The 15079-nt window shown below is 34.4% G+C and overlaps 1 protein-coding gene across 6 annotated transcripts in view; it reads right to left on the reverse strand.

Moving 5' to 3' along the window:
- The window catches only part of LOC141333346 (DENN domain-containing protein 5B), a 53908-nt gene extending 38864 nt beyond the window's left edge, over positions 1–15044 (reverse strand). For 3 of the 6 annotated variants that reach the window (XM_073838328.1, XM_073838327.1, XM_073838326.1), the window contains exon 1: positions 14728–15044. In XM_073838328.1, coding sequence (XP_073694429.1) covers positions 14728–14836 — 109 coding nt within the window. In that variant the 5' untranslated portion in view covers positions 14837–15044. The remainder of the gene's footprint in view (positions 1–14727) is intronic. The other 3 variants (XM_073838331.1, XM_073838330.1, XM_073838329.1) reach the window with 1 other exon arrangement.
- Between the last annotated feature and the right edge of the window lie 35 nt (positions 15045–15079).

Raw genomic sequence — 15079 nt, forward strand, 5'->3', positions numbered from 1 at the left:
AAATATTTAATTTCATGGATGAATATTTACTGAGTAGCCTATTATTTTTTAGAGGGAGGTCAAAAATGACAATTTTCATCTGAGATTCAGAGTCAAGTTGCAGGGGGGTAAAAATGATTTTAGAAAGATGGCAGCATCATAATGTTATTTTTACACAGAGATTGAAAGCTATATTGGTAAAATCTGTTGACTTCAGCAATCTTTGTTGCATTATGTGCCAATGGTGACAATTCAAAAATGGAGAAACAGCACTTTAAGTTTTTTTTTTTTTTTTCAAAGTTTACATGCCTGTAACTCAAGTAATAAAGATATCTTAATGCCCTTTTAAACATTGGGTCTTAACAAACCTTCCTTTTGGAATCTCCATTTTTAAGGTCCTATGAGATTCGGTTCCAGAGATATTGGAATTTCAATATGGCTCCAAGAGTAAATAATTAAAATGTAAACAGCTTCAGTGGTCAAAAACCAAATGTGGGTCAGTCTGCAAAAATATAAGACTTCTTTTCTTTTAAAGAGGAATGTCTAATGAACAAATAATGTTAAAACTAGAGATGTATCTCATGTCTTTCTGTCAAGGCAACTGCATTGAACATACCCGTCTGAGTGCCATAAATATTCTTTTTCCAAAGTTTGCATGCCTATAACTCAAGAAGTATTAAAGATATCTTAATGCTCTTTTAAACATTGGGTCTTAACCATCTTTCCATTTGGAATCTTCCTTTTTAAGGTCCTATGAGACTCGGTTCCAGAGATATTGAAATTTCAATGTGGCTCCAAGAGTAAATCGTTCAAATGTAGACATTTTCAGTGGTCAAAAATCAAATGTGGGTCACTTTGCATACAGATGATACTTCTTTTTTTTAGAGAGGAATGTCTGAAGAACAAATAATGCTAAAACTAGAGATGTATCTTGTGTCTTTCTGTCAAGACAACTGCATTGAACATTCCTGTCTAAGAGCCATGAATATTCTTTCTCCAAAGTTTGCGTGCCTATAACTCAAGATATCACAATATGATTCTAGATTCTAGTTTTTCATAAACATGTCTTTTGGAATCTTCATTTTCAAGGCCCTACATCATTCAGTCCCAGAGTTATAGGGATCTCAATGAGGCTCCATTTTCAGATTGTTGAATATAACCCATTGGTAACAGGCAGAAGATTTGATAATATGACTCTTTCTTTTAAGAGACAATATGTATAAAACACTTTTTTGATTAACAACTTCTTGTATACTGTTTATATTGAAGGATAGCTACGTTACAAACTTCAAAAAACATTTTTCGAAAACCCATATGATGCTCTTTAACCATTTAAGGCTTATAAAGCGGGTAAAAAAAATAACTTTTTTGCCACTCACGCATATAGCGAAATGAGTTCTCCTTCACTGCTGATTGCATTGTATTATTTATTGATAATTACGATAAAATACCATAGTTTAAAAGTTACAAAATAAAAACAAATGAGTCTTCATATTTAAAACTACAGATACAAATCTGAGCTGAAGAAGCATATGAATCACATTTAGCTGAAATCAGTCACATGGTGTTTGATAAGTCTTATCTGAGGACACAGGTCACCGATGAGCTGGAACTTTTTCAATAAACAAAGTCAACATGACTGTTTCATGGTCTCTTTCAGTCTTACACATACACAAACACAGTGAAGGTCGAGCAGATTCAATTGCACAACTTTTTTGACATTTTGAGACCCCAGATATGCATATCGGCCCATCTGCTTGCAACAGTAACTTTGTGGTTGAGAAACTCAAAACATCCAGAGAAATCACATATCCAGAGCTGCACCAATTGGTATTAAAGTAACACTTTTATATAATATTAAAAAAAGCTGTATGCCAGACGACACAAAAACATACATTTATATGATGAAGGCTTCTGAATGGCCTTATCTCAGTTGTAATCTATTAGGATGAGGGCCACGCAGAGTGGTAAAGATGTTATGCAAGTAGATTTTGCACTTCTGACATAACTCTTCTGACATGAGTTATGACAAATATTGCCCATTCGGCAGCATCAGCTTCTGCGCAGAGAGCTATAAATAGCTCATCTAGAGAGATGATACTTATGACAGATATTCACCCAAAGCAAACAAACTGCGCCCCAGATGCCATTAAAAGCACTTGACTGACATAAGAATCCTATATATATGTATCATATGGCCGAAAGTATATGGACACCACCTTGAAATTAACACATTTTGACTATTCCAGTCACTTCTATGAAAATAAATCTTCATGATACATCATACAACCTTTGGACTCAGTTTAACATTTCAATTTATCATCTAATATTCTGCACTTTCAGTGCACATGTTTTTATAGTAGGACTCAGTTCACTCAAAAATAAAAATTACTCCATGATTTACTCACCCTCAAGCCATCCTAGGTGTATATGACTTTCTTCTTTCAGATAAATACAATCGGAGTTGTGTAAAAAAAAAATCTGGATCTTCCAAGCTTTATAATGGCAGTGAATGGCTGTTGAGATTAAGTCCAATAAAGTGCATCCACCCATCATAAAAAGTGCTCCACACAGCTCCGGGGAATAATAAAGGCCTTCGGAAGTAAATTGATGCATTAACTTTAGAAGGCCTTTGTTAACCTATCAGAGCCTTGTGGAGTACTTTTTATGATGGATGGATGCACTTTATTGGATTTCAATCTCAACATCCCAACAGCCATTCACTTCTATTATAAACCTTGGAAAAGCCAGAACGTCTTTTAATATAACTGTGATTGTATTCGTCTCAGAAAAGAAAGTCATATACACCTAGGATGGCTTGAGGGTCAATAAATCATGAAGTAATTTTCATTTTATTCATTTATGCTTACAGATTTTCCAACACTAAGAGCACTGTATCAAATCTGGTGTAGAAACCTGGCCTGCACAAACCTGCATGGACTTAAAACCTTATTGAACACATCTGAGGTAAACTGCAGCAGGCCATTACCCAACATTAGTGCCTGACCTCGCTGATGCTCTCGCGTCTTGCTGCACATTTCATTTAATGTCAGAAACCATTAATCCCTCCTTTCGCTGCCATAACAGCTTTCAATGTTCTAGGAAGGCTTTCTACTAGATGTTGGAACATGATGCAGGGATTTGCTAGCATTCAGACACATCATCAGTAATGTCAGGCACTGATGTTGCATGATGGGTTCTGGCTCATAGTTTAGGGGTTTATTTGAGTTTTACTCGATGCAATACTTTGTGAATAATCTCTTTATGGGACTTGCTTTGCATACAGGGGCACTGTTGGAAGAGAAAATACCCTCTTTGAACCAGGGTTCCCACTCTGAGCCAAATGTCAAACTCCCTGACATTTCCCTGACTTTCACTGACTAAAAAGCTGAATTTCCATGACCTATAATGAACTGAAAAACAGCTTACTGTAGAGCACTATTTTAAATCTATTTATTTGCAAGCTTTATTAACTTGTTTTTAGTACAAAACTAAGTTTTTTTGCTTTTACCTGTTCATGCACTTTGATATTTTTTTGTACTATTTCTACAGAAATTAATGTTTTTTATGCATTCAGGGGTTAAATGCTCTAAAGGATTTTTCATTTGTCATCAAGTTCGTCATTCAGTCTTATTTCTTCACATTTATTTTTTCATTTTCTGTCATCTACTTTTAACACCCAGTCTTTGAAGTGGTGATTTTGTAGCCAAAACTCTTGAAATGTACATTTTCCTGGCAAGATCATATACAGAAAAACGTGCAAAACACAAAAAATACTTCATAGAAAAATTACATTTTGATTAATGGAATCGTAAAGAAATTTGAGGATTTTGACATAAGCCAAGAGGAGACTGGTTTTCCTTTTCTGTCCACACAAGTTGTAGATATGGATATTTTTCTTACACAAACACATCGATTCACTTCAGAACGTCTTTATTAACCTCTCAGAGCCTTGTGGAGTACTTTTTATGATGGATGGATGGATGCACTTAATTGGATTTAAAAATCTCAACAGCCATTCACTTCCATTATAAAGTGAAAGAGTCAGAACATCTTTTAATATAACTGCGATTGTATTTGTCTCAAAAAAGAAAGTCATATACACCTAGGATGGCTTGAGGGTGAATAAATCATGAAGTAATTTTCATTTTTTGGATGAACCATTTCATAACTATGATCTATTTCATACAGATCTATGCTTACTAAAGCTGTCACTATCGATTATTTTGGTAATAATAAAATAGACCTAAGTTAACAATAGCCCTTAAAATGACTTAAGTACATATATAATAGCAATGAGGCAATAATAATTAGTTCAAATAAAGTATCAAAAGTGGAATGCGCCACTTCCGGTATTTTCCCTGACTTTCAATGTCTGGAATAGACCTTTTAAAATTCCATGATATTCCAGAAATTCCATGACCCGTGGGAACCCTGTTCCAACAAAGAACCACTGTTCCAACAAAGTTGAAAACACCAAACAAAAACAAAATGTAAAAAATCTAAATCAAATATTTTCACCACTAAAAATACTTTCAGTTTTTACATATTCACAGTGCAAATAAAGGCTAAGTTCACGACATAGACAATTACAGCCATGGTACATGTGAAAATGTGAGTCTCATGTTTGCAATACAGCACTACACAGCATTGAACTTAACTTGAAATTAAGAGGAGGGCAGATTACAGTTGTACTGAGTCTCTGAGTGGATTACACTAACAGGCTTACAGACCCCCTCCCCACCATCTCTGATCTTCATAAGCAGTCTAAAAAGTACTAGGGAGGGTAAAAGCATGACTTTGAACTGCTTTACTTTTGTTTCAAAATACTGCAAGATTAAAGACTGTAGATAAAACATTAAAAACTGAAAAAGAGAACATAAATAAATCCTTGTAGCTTCATAAAATTACGGTTGAACCACTGGTGTGGGGCCATGAACATGCCAGTTGCATTGCCGTTTCAGAGATGAACAAAGGTCTTGCATGAGGATGAGAACTTAATGACAGAATTCTAAGTTTAAATACCCTGGTGTGGACAAAGAATTTAAATAAAAACAAACAGAAAAGGAAAGGTTCAGCTACACAGCTTTGGCATTTGACCTGTTTTCCCCAATTCAGGCTTATCCAAGAAAAAAAAAATCAATGGAAAGCTAGGGAGGTGTTGCGACATTAGCATAGCCATTGTCCCAACGTCCACGCTGGTGCTCACAGACAGATGGTGCAGGAACCCATGCTCTTTATGGCTGTCCACTACTGCCTTGTGTCTCTGCCTGCAGTCACAATACGAGCTGGCCAGCGTCATTAAGAAACAATGAACGGAGACACGTCATGCAGCCACAATGTAACAATGCACCACTTGACGCCCAGGTTTTGTAAGTCTAGTCTGGACTGAAGTATTAGAAGGTTTCTATGAGATAAAGCATCATATGAAACGCATGCAAAACTGCAGATGGGGATTTCAGAAGTACAAGTAGTTTGGTATTGTGCTCTGCTCTGAATCCATGTTTTTAGTTTTTGTATGACTCACGTCACTGCCTAAACAAACCACTAACGGCAGATACACTGCTGGCTGGGTAAAATGTACCTCTCAGCATCTTGTTTGCCCAAGTTACAAGCTGTTTAGGGACCTCTATAAAAGTTAAATGGAGACGATACAGTGCTTTAAACTGCACCACTTCAAATCAAACAGGTACCTGAAGGAGACCAGATGCTGCCGATTCACTGTTAATGATTGTCCAAGGTGTCAAATCCTTTGTAAATGAAGGTAATTCAAGAGACAGATCCTCACTTTAGGTAGAGGTGTGAATGATGGAGACAGGCTAGTACATCAAAGATTGAAATATCTTCATTTGCCAAAGCAGGAAATCCCATTTTATTGATGCATGGCACATCAAGCAAAACACAAGATGAGATAAAGGCCTGTGGGTGCGGCACGTTCCGTATGGGAACTGAAAACATGATAAAACTGCAAATCACTAGAGCGGAAAGATGAGCATGTGCATGACTGTGATTCAAATTTTGCGTTTCATGTTTTTATTTCCATTGGTTATTACTGTACACAATCACAATTTGACAAAAACCGAGGGTCTGCTTGCGAGGCAATTTCTTTGTGACATGTAGCAATCCTCTTCTAAGAGAGTCAAACAGAAGAGGCCTATTTATAGGCTTTATTTTTATTCCACTCAGAGGACATACATGACACCCTTAGGCTTAGAATATGTGCCTAGAAAGTGTTTGACAAGCCCTCTAAGAAAAAAAACATCCACTGTTTAACAAGAAGGGATAGAGACAGAAAAATAAACAGAAGAGAAAGATAAACAGAGAAAAAGACATGAAAGATGGCCCAGCAGCGCAGCTTGTTTTCCCCAAATCATTTGTGGAAGTAATTTTGAGGAAGTTTGCAATAAGACAGTAGCACTGAGATATGAAGATGAACTGTGAGATAAAAAGTCGTAAAAAATAAGAAATAGTCACTTTTTGTGAGATAAAGTTGCAATTACAAGATATAAAGTTGCAATTGCAAGAAATAAAGTCACTATGCGCAATACGGAGAAACAAAGTTACATTGTGAGATTAAAAAAGTTGCAACTACTAGAAATAATGTCACCGCGTGCAATTAGGAGAAACAAAGTTGCATTCTGAGATATAAAAAGTTGCAACTACAAGAAATAAACTCACTGTGTTCAATTAGGACAATCAAAGTTGCATTGTGAGATAAAATGTTGCAACTACAAGAAATAAAGTCGCCATGCGCAGTTAAGAGAAAAGGTTGCATTGTGAGATATTTAAAGTTGCAACTACAAGAAATAAAGTCACCATGCACAATTAGGAGAAACAAAGTTGCATTGTGAGATAAAAAGTTGCAACTACAAGAAATAAAGTCACCATGCACAATTCGAAGCAACAAAGTTACATTGTGAGATAAAAAAAGTTGCAACTACTAGAAATAATGTCACCGCGTGCAATTAGGACAATCAAAGTTGCATTGTGAGATAAAATGTTGCAACTACAAGAAATAAAGTCGCCATGCGCAGTTAATTGAAAAGGTTGCATTGTGAGATATTTAAAGTTGCAACTACAAGAAATAAAGTCACCATGCACAATTAGGAGAAACAAAGTTGCATTGTGAGATAAAAAGTTGCAACTACAAGAAATAAAGTCACCATCCACAATTCGAAGCAACAAAGTTACATTGTGAGATAAAAAAAGTTGAAACTACTAGAAATAATGTCACCGCGTGCAATTAGGACAATCAAAGTTGCATTGTGAGATAAAATGTTGCAACTACAAGAAACAAAGTCGCCATGCGCAGTTAATTGAAAAGGTTGCATTGTGAGATATTTAAAGTTGCAACTACAAGAAATAAAGTCACAATGCACAATTAGGAGAAACAAAGTTGCAATGAAAGATTTAAAGTCACAATTACAAGAAATACACTTGATGATATAAAGCCACATTGTGAGAAAGTCACAACTACAAGAAATAAAGTCGCCTTAAAAGATGCAGTTCTAAGAGTAAAAAGTTGCATTGTGAGATATAAAATTGCAATTCCAAAATATAAAGTTGCAATTACAAGAAATAAAGTCATTTTGCACAATAAAGAGATTGCATTGCAAGATACTGTTGTCAAAAATATCGATATTTCGATAAATATCGACACTGAAATATCCGAACGATACCAATATTAATTTCCCAAAGTATCGATACTAGCCGAGCTGTCAATTTCACTTCTACACAAAGGCGAGTTTACAAACACCACACGTGACCGCGGTGCCTGTCTCGTCTCATTCAAGTGAAGCGAATAGAAAGGAGAGCGCGGCACCCAGCGACCGGCTTTGTTTGATAAAGAGCACAGCAGCAGGAGTGCTATCTGGAAATATTTCGGATATGAAACAAACGAACACGGAAAGCCGAAGTACACAAGCAAGCCAATATGTAAGAGTTGCTACAGAGCAGTGCTAACAAAAGGCGCTAACACCACTAATTTCGCAAAGCACCTGAAAGACAGACACCCGGATCTATAAAAGAAGAACTGTGCTCATTTTAACATTACTGAATCATTAAATAAGATTGCCTATTATTGTTGCTGATATGAGTGTTGTCCCATTTTTTTTTTTTTTTACCGTAGTTCGTTAATATAAACAGATTGAGGAATCTTAGACGAGTAAATACTTTAACTGCGGTCAAATGTAAATTAACTGCGCTTATATAACTTTATTTAAAAAAAAAAAAATTTTGTGATTGTAAATTGTGTGATTTGTCTTAATGTCTATCCAGTGAGCAACTGAGCATTGTTTTCGTGTGATGCACGCATGTTTGCTTGCATGGATCTGTGATTATGAATCCGGCATTAAAACCTGTTCACCCAATAATGTTAATGTATTAACCAGCATTTATGAACGAGCAATGCATTTGTTACAGAATATTTGAATCTTTGATAACGGTAGGTAATAAAAATACAACGGATCATGTTAGCACGGTCCAATAAAAAATATTAACAGATAGAACTTTGGATTTTAATTGGTTAACGTATTAGTAAATTATAGATTAAATTAATTTTTAACTAAGATTAATAAATGTTTTGAAAGTAGTTTCATTGTTTATTCATGTTAACTAACAAATATCTTTTACCATTAACTTAAGTTCTAAGATTAGTTAGATAGTTTAGTTAATTGTGTGGTCTAAAAAGAAAAAGATTCCAACCTACACTACCAGTTGTATTTGAACAGCAAATAAAGTTTGAAGCTCAAACTCAAATGAAGCTAAGAAGCTGAACATGGCTGTAGCAGTGTACATATGCATATACATCATTGTCATGTTCTAGACTATATTTATCTTTAAATTAAAAAAAGAAATTTTTAATTAATATTGTGGCAGTTTTTTTTTCTCTGTGGTATCGAAAATATCAAGGTATCGTATCGAAGTTAGAAATTCCAGTATCGTGACAACACTATTGCAAGATATAGTAAAGTCAAAACTACAAGAAACAAAGTCGCCTGAAATATGAAGTTGCAATTATGAGAAATAAAGTCACCATGCATGATTAGGAGAAACAAAGTTGCATTATGAGATATAAAAAGTTGCAACAAGAAATAATGACACCATGCACAATTAGGAGAAACAAAGTTGCACTATTAATTTTAAAATTTTAATCATTATTTTTATTTTAAATATTAGAATTATTTTAGTTTTAGTTCAAAACATTTTAGTTCTTGAACCTAAACTTATTTGATTTCAGTTCGAAATTTATCTTATTTTTACATGTAACTTCTTCAGTTTTATTTTAACCAAAGAAGGTTATTTTTTAATAGTTTTAGTTAACAAAAAAAAAAAAAATCTAATGTGTAATGTTTGTACAGAGAAAAAAAAGCCTTTTCTTCTTCGGCGTGTCCGACTTTCTGCTGTGAGACTGGTCTGGTTCCCCAGATAAAGTTCATCCTGATTAAACAGTTTGAGCTTGATTAATTTACCACTGTGTGAGTCCAGTGTCATCAGGGCTTGGATTTTATCAGCTCCCCGGGTTGCCCAGATAAGCCATGTGAACTCACACTGTGTGTAGCATTGTGAGGTGCTTCATGTGAGATCCATGTACAACATAACCTTTGTTGAAGATTATCCTACTGTTCTTGTTTGATCAATATCGAGTGTTTTGAAAAGCCCCCTCGCCCCACCCAATAGCACCTGTATTCTCCAGTGGCCTAGTTTCTAAAGGTTGCACCTCCTGTGAGACGATGAGAATGCTCATTTGTAATTCAAACCACTTGAAGATGGAAAGAGCGAGAGATGGTTTTCCTGATATATTTTGGGCCCCATTTCCTCGCCTCCATTGTTCAAAACACACATTTCCTGCTGGATACCTCAGCGTGTTTCTGCATGACTGAACGCACTGCCGTCCAATCCCAGAGGAGCCCTGCACTCATACCGATCCCCCCCACCCCTTCCCTGGGCTTTTCCGCATAATCATCACTGTTGGTCGCCCTTTCACTTGACTGTCTATGTACAATCTGTTTCTTGTTTTTATTTCAGGCTGTTTTGACTGTGTCAAGGTTAATTGAAGTGATCTTTCATTACACAAATGCACTGTGGCCCCTCAATTGGTGTCATTTTGAGTTTCCGTGCCTACTTTTCTTGATGGCTGAGGCGGTTGTGCTTGGCTCTGATTACTACAGTTGCCATTTTCGAGTCAGCTTGTCATCCTTTGCAAAGATAAATTGTAGTAGACCGTTGCAACCTTACAATATTAATTGCATCTTTATATCTTGCAGTGCAAGTAATTTTGTTCCTCATAACTGCAACTTTATATCTCACAATGTGACTTTTTGAAGTTGCATTGTGAGATAAAGTATTTTTTTGCATCTCATAATTGTGACTTTAATTGTGACGCTAGGTGACTATTACTTGGAATTACAACTTTTTATCTCACAATTTAACTATAGTGGAGATCAAAATTGGAGAACAACCTATAATTGTCTAAATTTTAAGGTCTTAGGCTTAGTCCTATTTTAAGTTATCCTAACAGGAGTAAAAGCAGTGTTTTAAGCATATTTCATGAGTTAAATATTCTGAAAACAGAAACAGTATAAAAAACATGCAAAGGTGTTAGTAGAACAGTGGTATACCTACAGCTAATGTTCTTTCAAATTTTAAGCGATAAAGATAAACAATGTTTCAGAAAAAAAAAATCAAGTATTTGTAGAATGTTCTCTAAGTTTGAGATCTCGCAAAGTCACTTATTTCTCATAATTGCACATTTATATTTCACAAGGAGACTTTGAATCCTGTAGTTGTGATACATAATACTAAAATAACACTCAGGTTAAGCCTCAGGTTTCTTCAATGCAAGTCTATGGTTTTTTTATTTATTTATTGATATTGCTCAATATTGGATATTTAACTGTACTTAAATTCTTCCTAAAATTACTCAAACTAAAACATAAATTACGCTAATATTTAAAATAAAAATATGTTTATAAAAATTACAAAAGCACTTAAAATAGAAAAAAAGCTAAATTTAAATATTAATACCATAATAATATAAATGATATTAAAATAACACCGTTTTAGGTTTCTCTTTCAATGTAAGCACTTAAAAATAAAAATATAGATATTAGTCCATATTGGATATTTAACTCTTTTTTTTACATTTATAATGATAATAAGACTGTAAAGAACTAAACATACTAAAACTAAAATAAAAATAATGCTAGTATTTAAAATAAAATATCACAAATATTAAACATCGAAAGCATCTAACAAAATGTAACAAAAAAAGTAAAAAAATTAAATATTAATAAATACCATTATTTACATTGTATATAAATAATAATGAAATAACACTGTCTCAGGTCTCTCCTTCAATGTAAGTCTATAGGATTTTATATTATATGTTTTTTTAATTTATTGATATTGGTCAATGGTGAATATTTATAATAATAATCCCATCATCTATTGTCCTACAAACTAAAACTAAATTCAAATTAAGCTAATATTTAAAATACAATTTTTACAAAATTGAAAAAAAAAAAAAAAAAAAACGATTAACATATTAAATACCTACACTGTAAAAAGTTCACCAGTTTCAACTTAAAAATGTAAGTTTAGCAGCTGTCTTAACATTTTAAGTTAAATCAAATTAAGTCATTTAAACTTACAAGTTATATCAACTTTTATATCAATTTTCTATTGTAAGTTAAAATGACTTGTAGTTTTAAGCTGATTTAACTTAAAAACTTAATGCAGCTGCTGAACTTAGGTTTTTAAGTTGAATCTGGTGAAAACTTTTTACAGTGTATAAATAATACTCCAATAACAGTCTCAGGTGTCTCTTTCAATGTAAGTCTACATGATTTATTTTTTAATTTATGGATATTGGGCAATATTGCATATATAACTACATTTAAATACTTCTCTCTCTTTTACATTACATTTACACTAATAGGACAGTTAAAAATCATAATGTACATTATAATGATGCTATGATGTTCACTTGCATTTAAAAGTCTTGATTTTAGTTTTAAGTGTTTTTATTTGCACGAAATAGTTTAGAGTTCGAGCATTGGCCATTTATCAGTTATCAACTCTTGCTATATCAGCCACAATATGCAACCAGAATAATATCAACACAGTTTCTACAAACTGGCATTAACCTAAAATGATTTCAGATAATTATTTAGCAACTGAGAATAGAGTTAAACTTGCATTTCCCCAGCACAGACATCCTTTTAATTGCACAGGCTTATTTTATTGATTTTAACAAGGAGAACTAAACTCCTCTCTAAAAATCTCTATTGAAAGCGAAAATAGAAACACTAAGCAGATTCATCATTATGATGTGATCCCACACGGCCTGCTCTGCACTGCCTCTCGGTTTAAAGCAACACATCTAATCCACGAGTGCATCACGCACATGCAGTTTTGCCCTTCACACGCTTCACCAGCAGTCTGTTAGACTGTGCCATGCCTTAAAAAGGTAGAGCAATCAGCACATCTGTTAAAACAAGGCCAGACAAAGATTGGAGAAAAACAGGGTAAGATCACACAGACTGGCTACTGGGATTACAAGCAGTAGTTGCTTTCAGAAACAGTGTTTTCCCTGACAATCACACTCGCATAACTCTTGGCAAAAGCTTTTGTGCGTTCAAATCAGGTTACAAGAAATGTGCATATGGCAAATGAGACCAGGCTGAAACACAAAGTACATAACATCAGATACAAGTCATTTGAGAGTCATCTGTTGATACCCATCGCAGTATGAATGACTGAAACCATAATGATGAGTAGTGACAGCTATGTGAGTTGACCAGCACTGATTGCTCAATGCAAGTCACTTTGAACCGCAGACCTTTGTGATATCTTTTAAAAGCTTTCAAGTTCAATAACCTTTAAGATGCATGTTTGTGATTAGACCAATATGATAAGATTAATCAAACCAACTCACCATCAGCTTTCAAAAACACAAAATTAAATCTAGGTTCAAATACTTACAGTTGAGGTTAAAAGTTTACATACACCTTGCAGAATCTGCCAAATGTTAATTATTTGAGCAAAATAAGACTTATTTTGTCTTCTGGGAAACATGCAAGTATCTTCTGTAGCTTCTGAAAGGCAGTAGAACATGGGACAAATATGATATTTAGGCAAAATGAGCAAAAAGTACACATCTTCATTCTGTTCAAAAGTTTTCACCCTCTGGCTCTTAATGCATCATGTTTCCTTCCAAAGCATCAGTGAGTGTTTAAACCTTCTGTAATAGTTGTATATGAGTCCCCAGTTGTCCTCAGTGTGAAAAGATGGATCGCAAAATCATAAAATCATCGTTGGAAAGGGTTCAAATACACAAAAATGCTGAAAAACCAATGAATTTGTGGGACCTGAAGGATTTTTTCTGACAGCAGGCAGTTTGACTATTCAGGACATACAAGGGACACAACTATCACTAAACAAACAAACAAAAAAGGACAATATGTAAACATCTTTTATGTGAAATATCTTACTCAGGTCAGTACTAAATAAAAAAATAACATTCATTTTGTATGATTCCTGTTATTTTGATCAAATAATTAACATTTTGCAGATTCTGCAAGGTGTATGTAAACTTTTGACTTCAACTGTATATACAAAATTGATTTTTCCTCCCATTTTTTGACATCTTAAGTCCTCAAAACCCTGATTTAGCTTTTAAACCACTTTTGGATGTTTCCACAGGATGCCAACAAGACAATTAAGCCAATAAAAACAGATATCAGTAGATACAATGCCAGGATTTGACACCACAAGGCATTAAAAAAATATTCAAAAAAATCAATATACTGTATGAGGATAATGATAATTGTTTTTATTGATGCTTTGAGGCTCAATACTAACACCAGTCCATCTTTAGACACTGAACAGATCTGATCCCTCCTCTAATTGATTTCTTTATTTAATTTAGGTAATTGGGTATTAAATTGATTTATCTATGATCATCCATCTATCAACCTGTATATACATCTATATCTAATAAAATATTACGATACTATCTGCGCAGTGGGTTTAATAAGGTTACACAGGCTCTGTTTACATTTGTTCATATCTGCAAGAAATTGTGATATTTTCAGTCAGAACCATCAATATTTAGCTCCATCACATAACTGTAAAGCTATTAGCTGAGATTTTAGATACTTTTCCTCCTCTTAGAGTAGCCAGCAATATCAGAAAAACAAAATGGCTACTTCATTTAATAAATGTGTCATATGCAAAAATATTTATTTTCTAAACACTGCAACATCTTCTCTGAACATGCAATGCGTCTCAACACATTGGATTTAATGTTATATTTCTGTTTTAAGAGGAATGTTTCCCATATTTTCACATCTTTTAATGATTAAAGCAGTATGTAAGAAAAAAAAAACATCTTGTGTGAAGAATACTCAAGATTAAACAAAAAAAATTTGATGAAAACAAGAACATTTTAACCATAACCCAATACAACTCAGATATCTATCCCATGTTTTGTAGCATATTCTCTCCCATGTCTCCAAAATCAGTGCAGTTGTCTCATTTCCTAGGGTTTATTGTCAAATTCGAGTTTGCTATTTCAAAACAAGGATATTAATATATTAAAATACATTTGAATGTCCTAATATCAAGAGGATAATGTGATTCAAACAGTCTGCCTCATAAGAAATCACTGCATGTTAGCTCGTCTTTATTAAACCTGCTCTAGTATATTTAGTCACGTAACAATAATACACAATTACATCGTCTTACCTGCCAAAGCATCGGGTTCTAGACCCGTTTCGTTGTCTATTCCGCATATAACGAAGTAATGTGCGAAGCGACAGGGCGCTGACCCAGAGCCGCTCATAGTGGCGCTCATCTCGGCTCAAGCTGATCCGCTTTGTCCGCGTCTGTTATTCAGACCCAACCAGCTCCATGTCCAGCCTCGGTCCTTAGGCGAATGAAATCAAACAAAGCGCGGTTTAAATAAAAGCTAATTGCTAAGATATTGTCCGGTGAGGTTTGGAAAGCAGTCTGTGTTGGTATAATTTGGTTTGAGGAGCGTTTGCAGCTGTGGCTCGGAGTTGTAGCTGCTTTCACGATCGCACTGACGCACCGCTTC

This window comes from Garra rufa, chromosome 4, assembly GCF_049309525.1.
Source record: "Garra rufa chromosome 4, GarRuf1.0, whole genome shotgun sequence".
Taxonomy (NCBI): domain Eukaryota; kingdom Metazoa; phylum Chordata; class Actinopteri; order Cypriniformes; family Cyprinidae; genus Garra; species Garra rufa.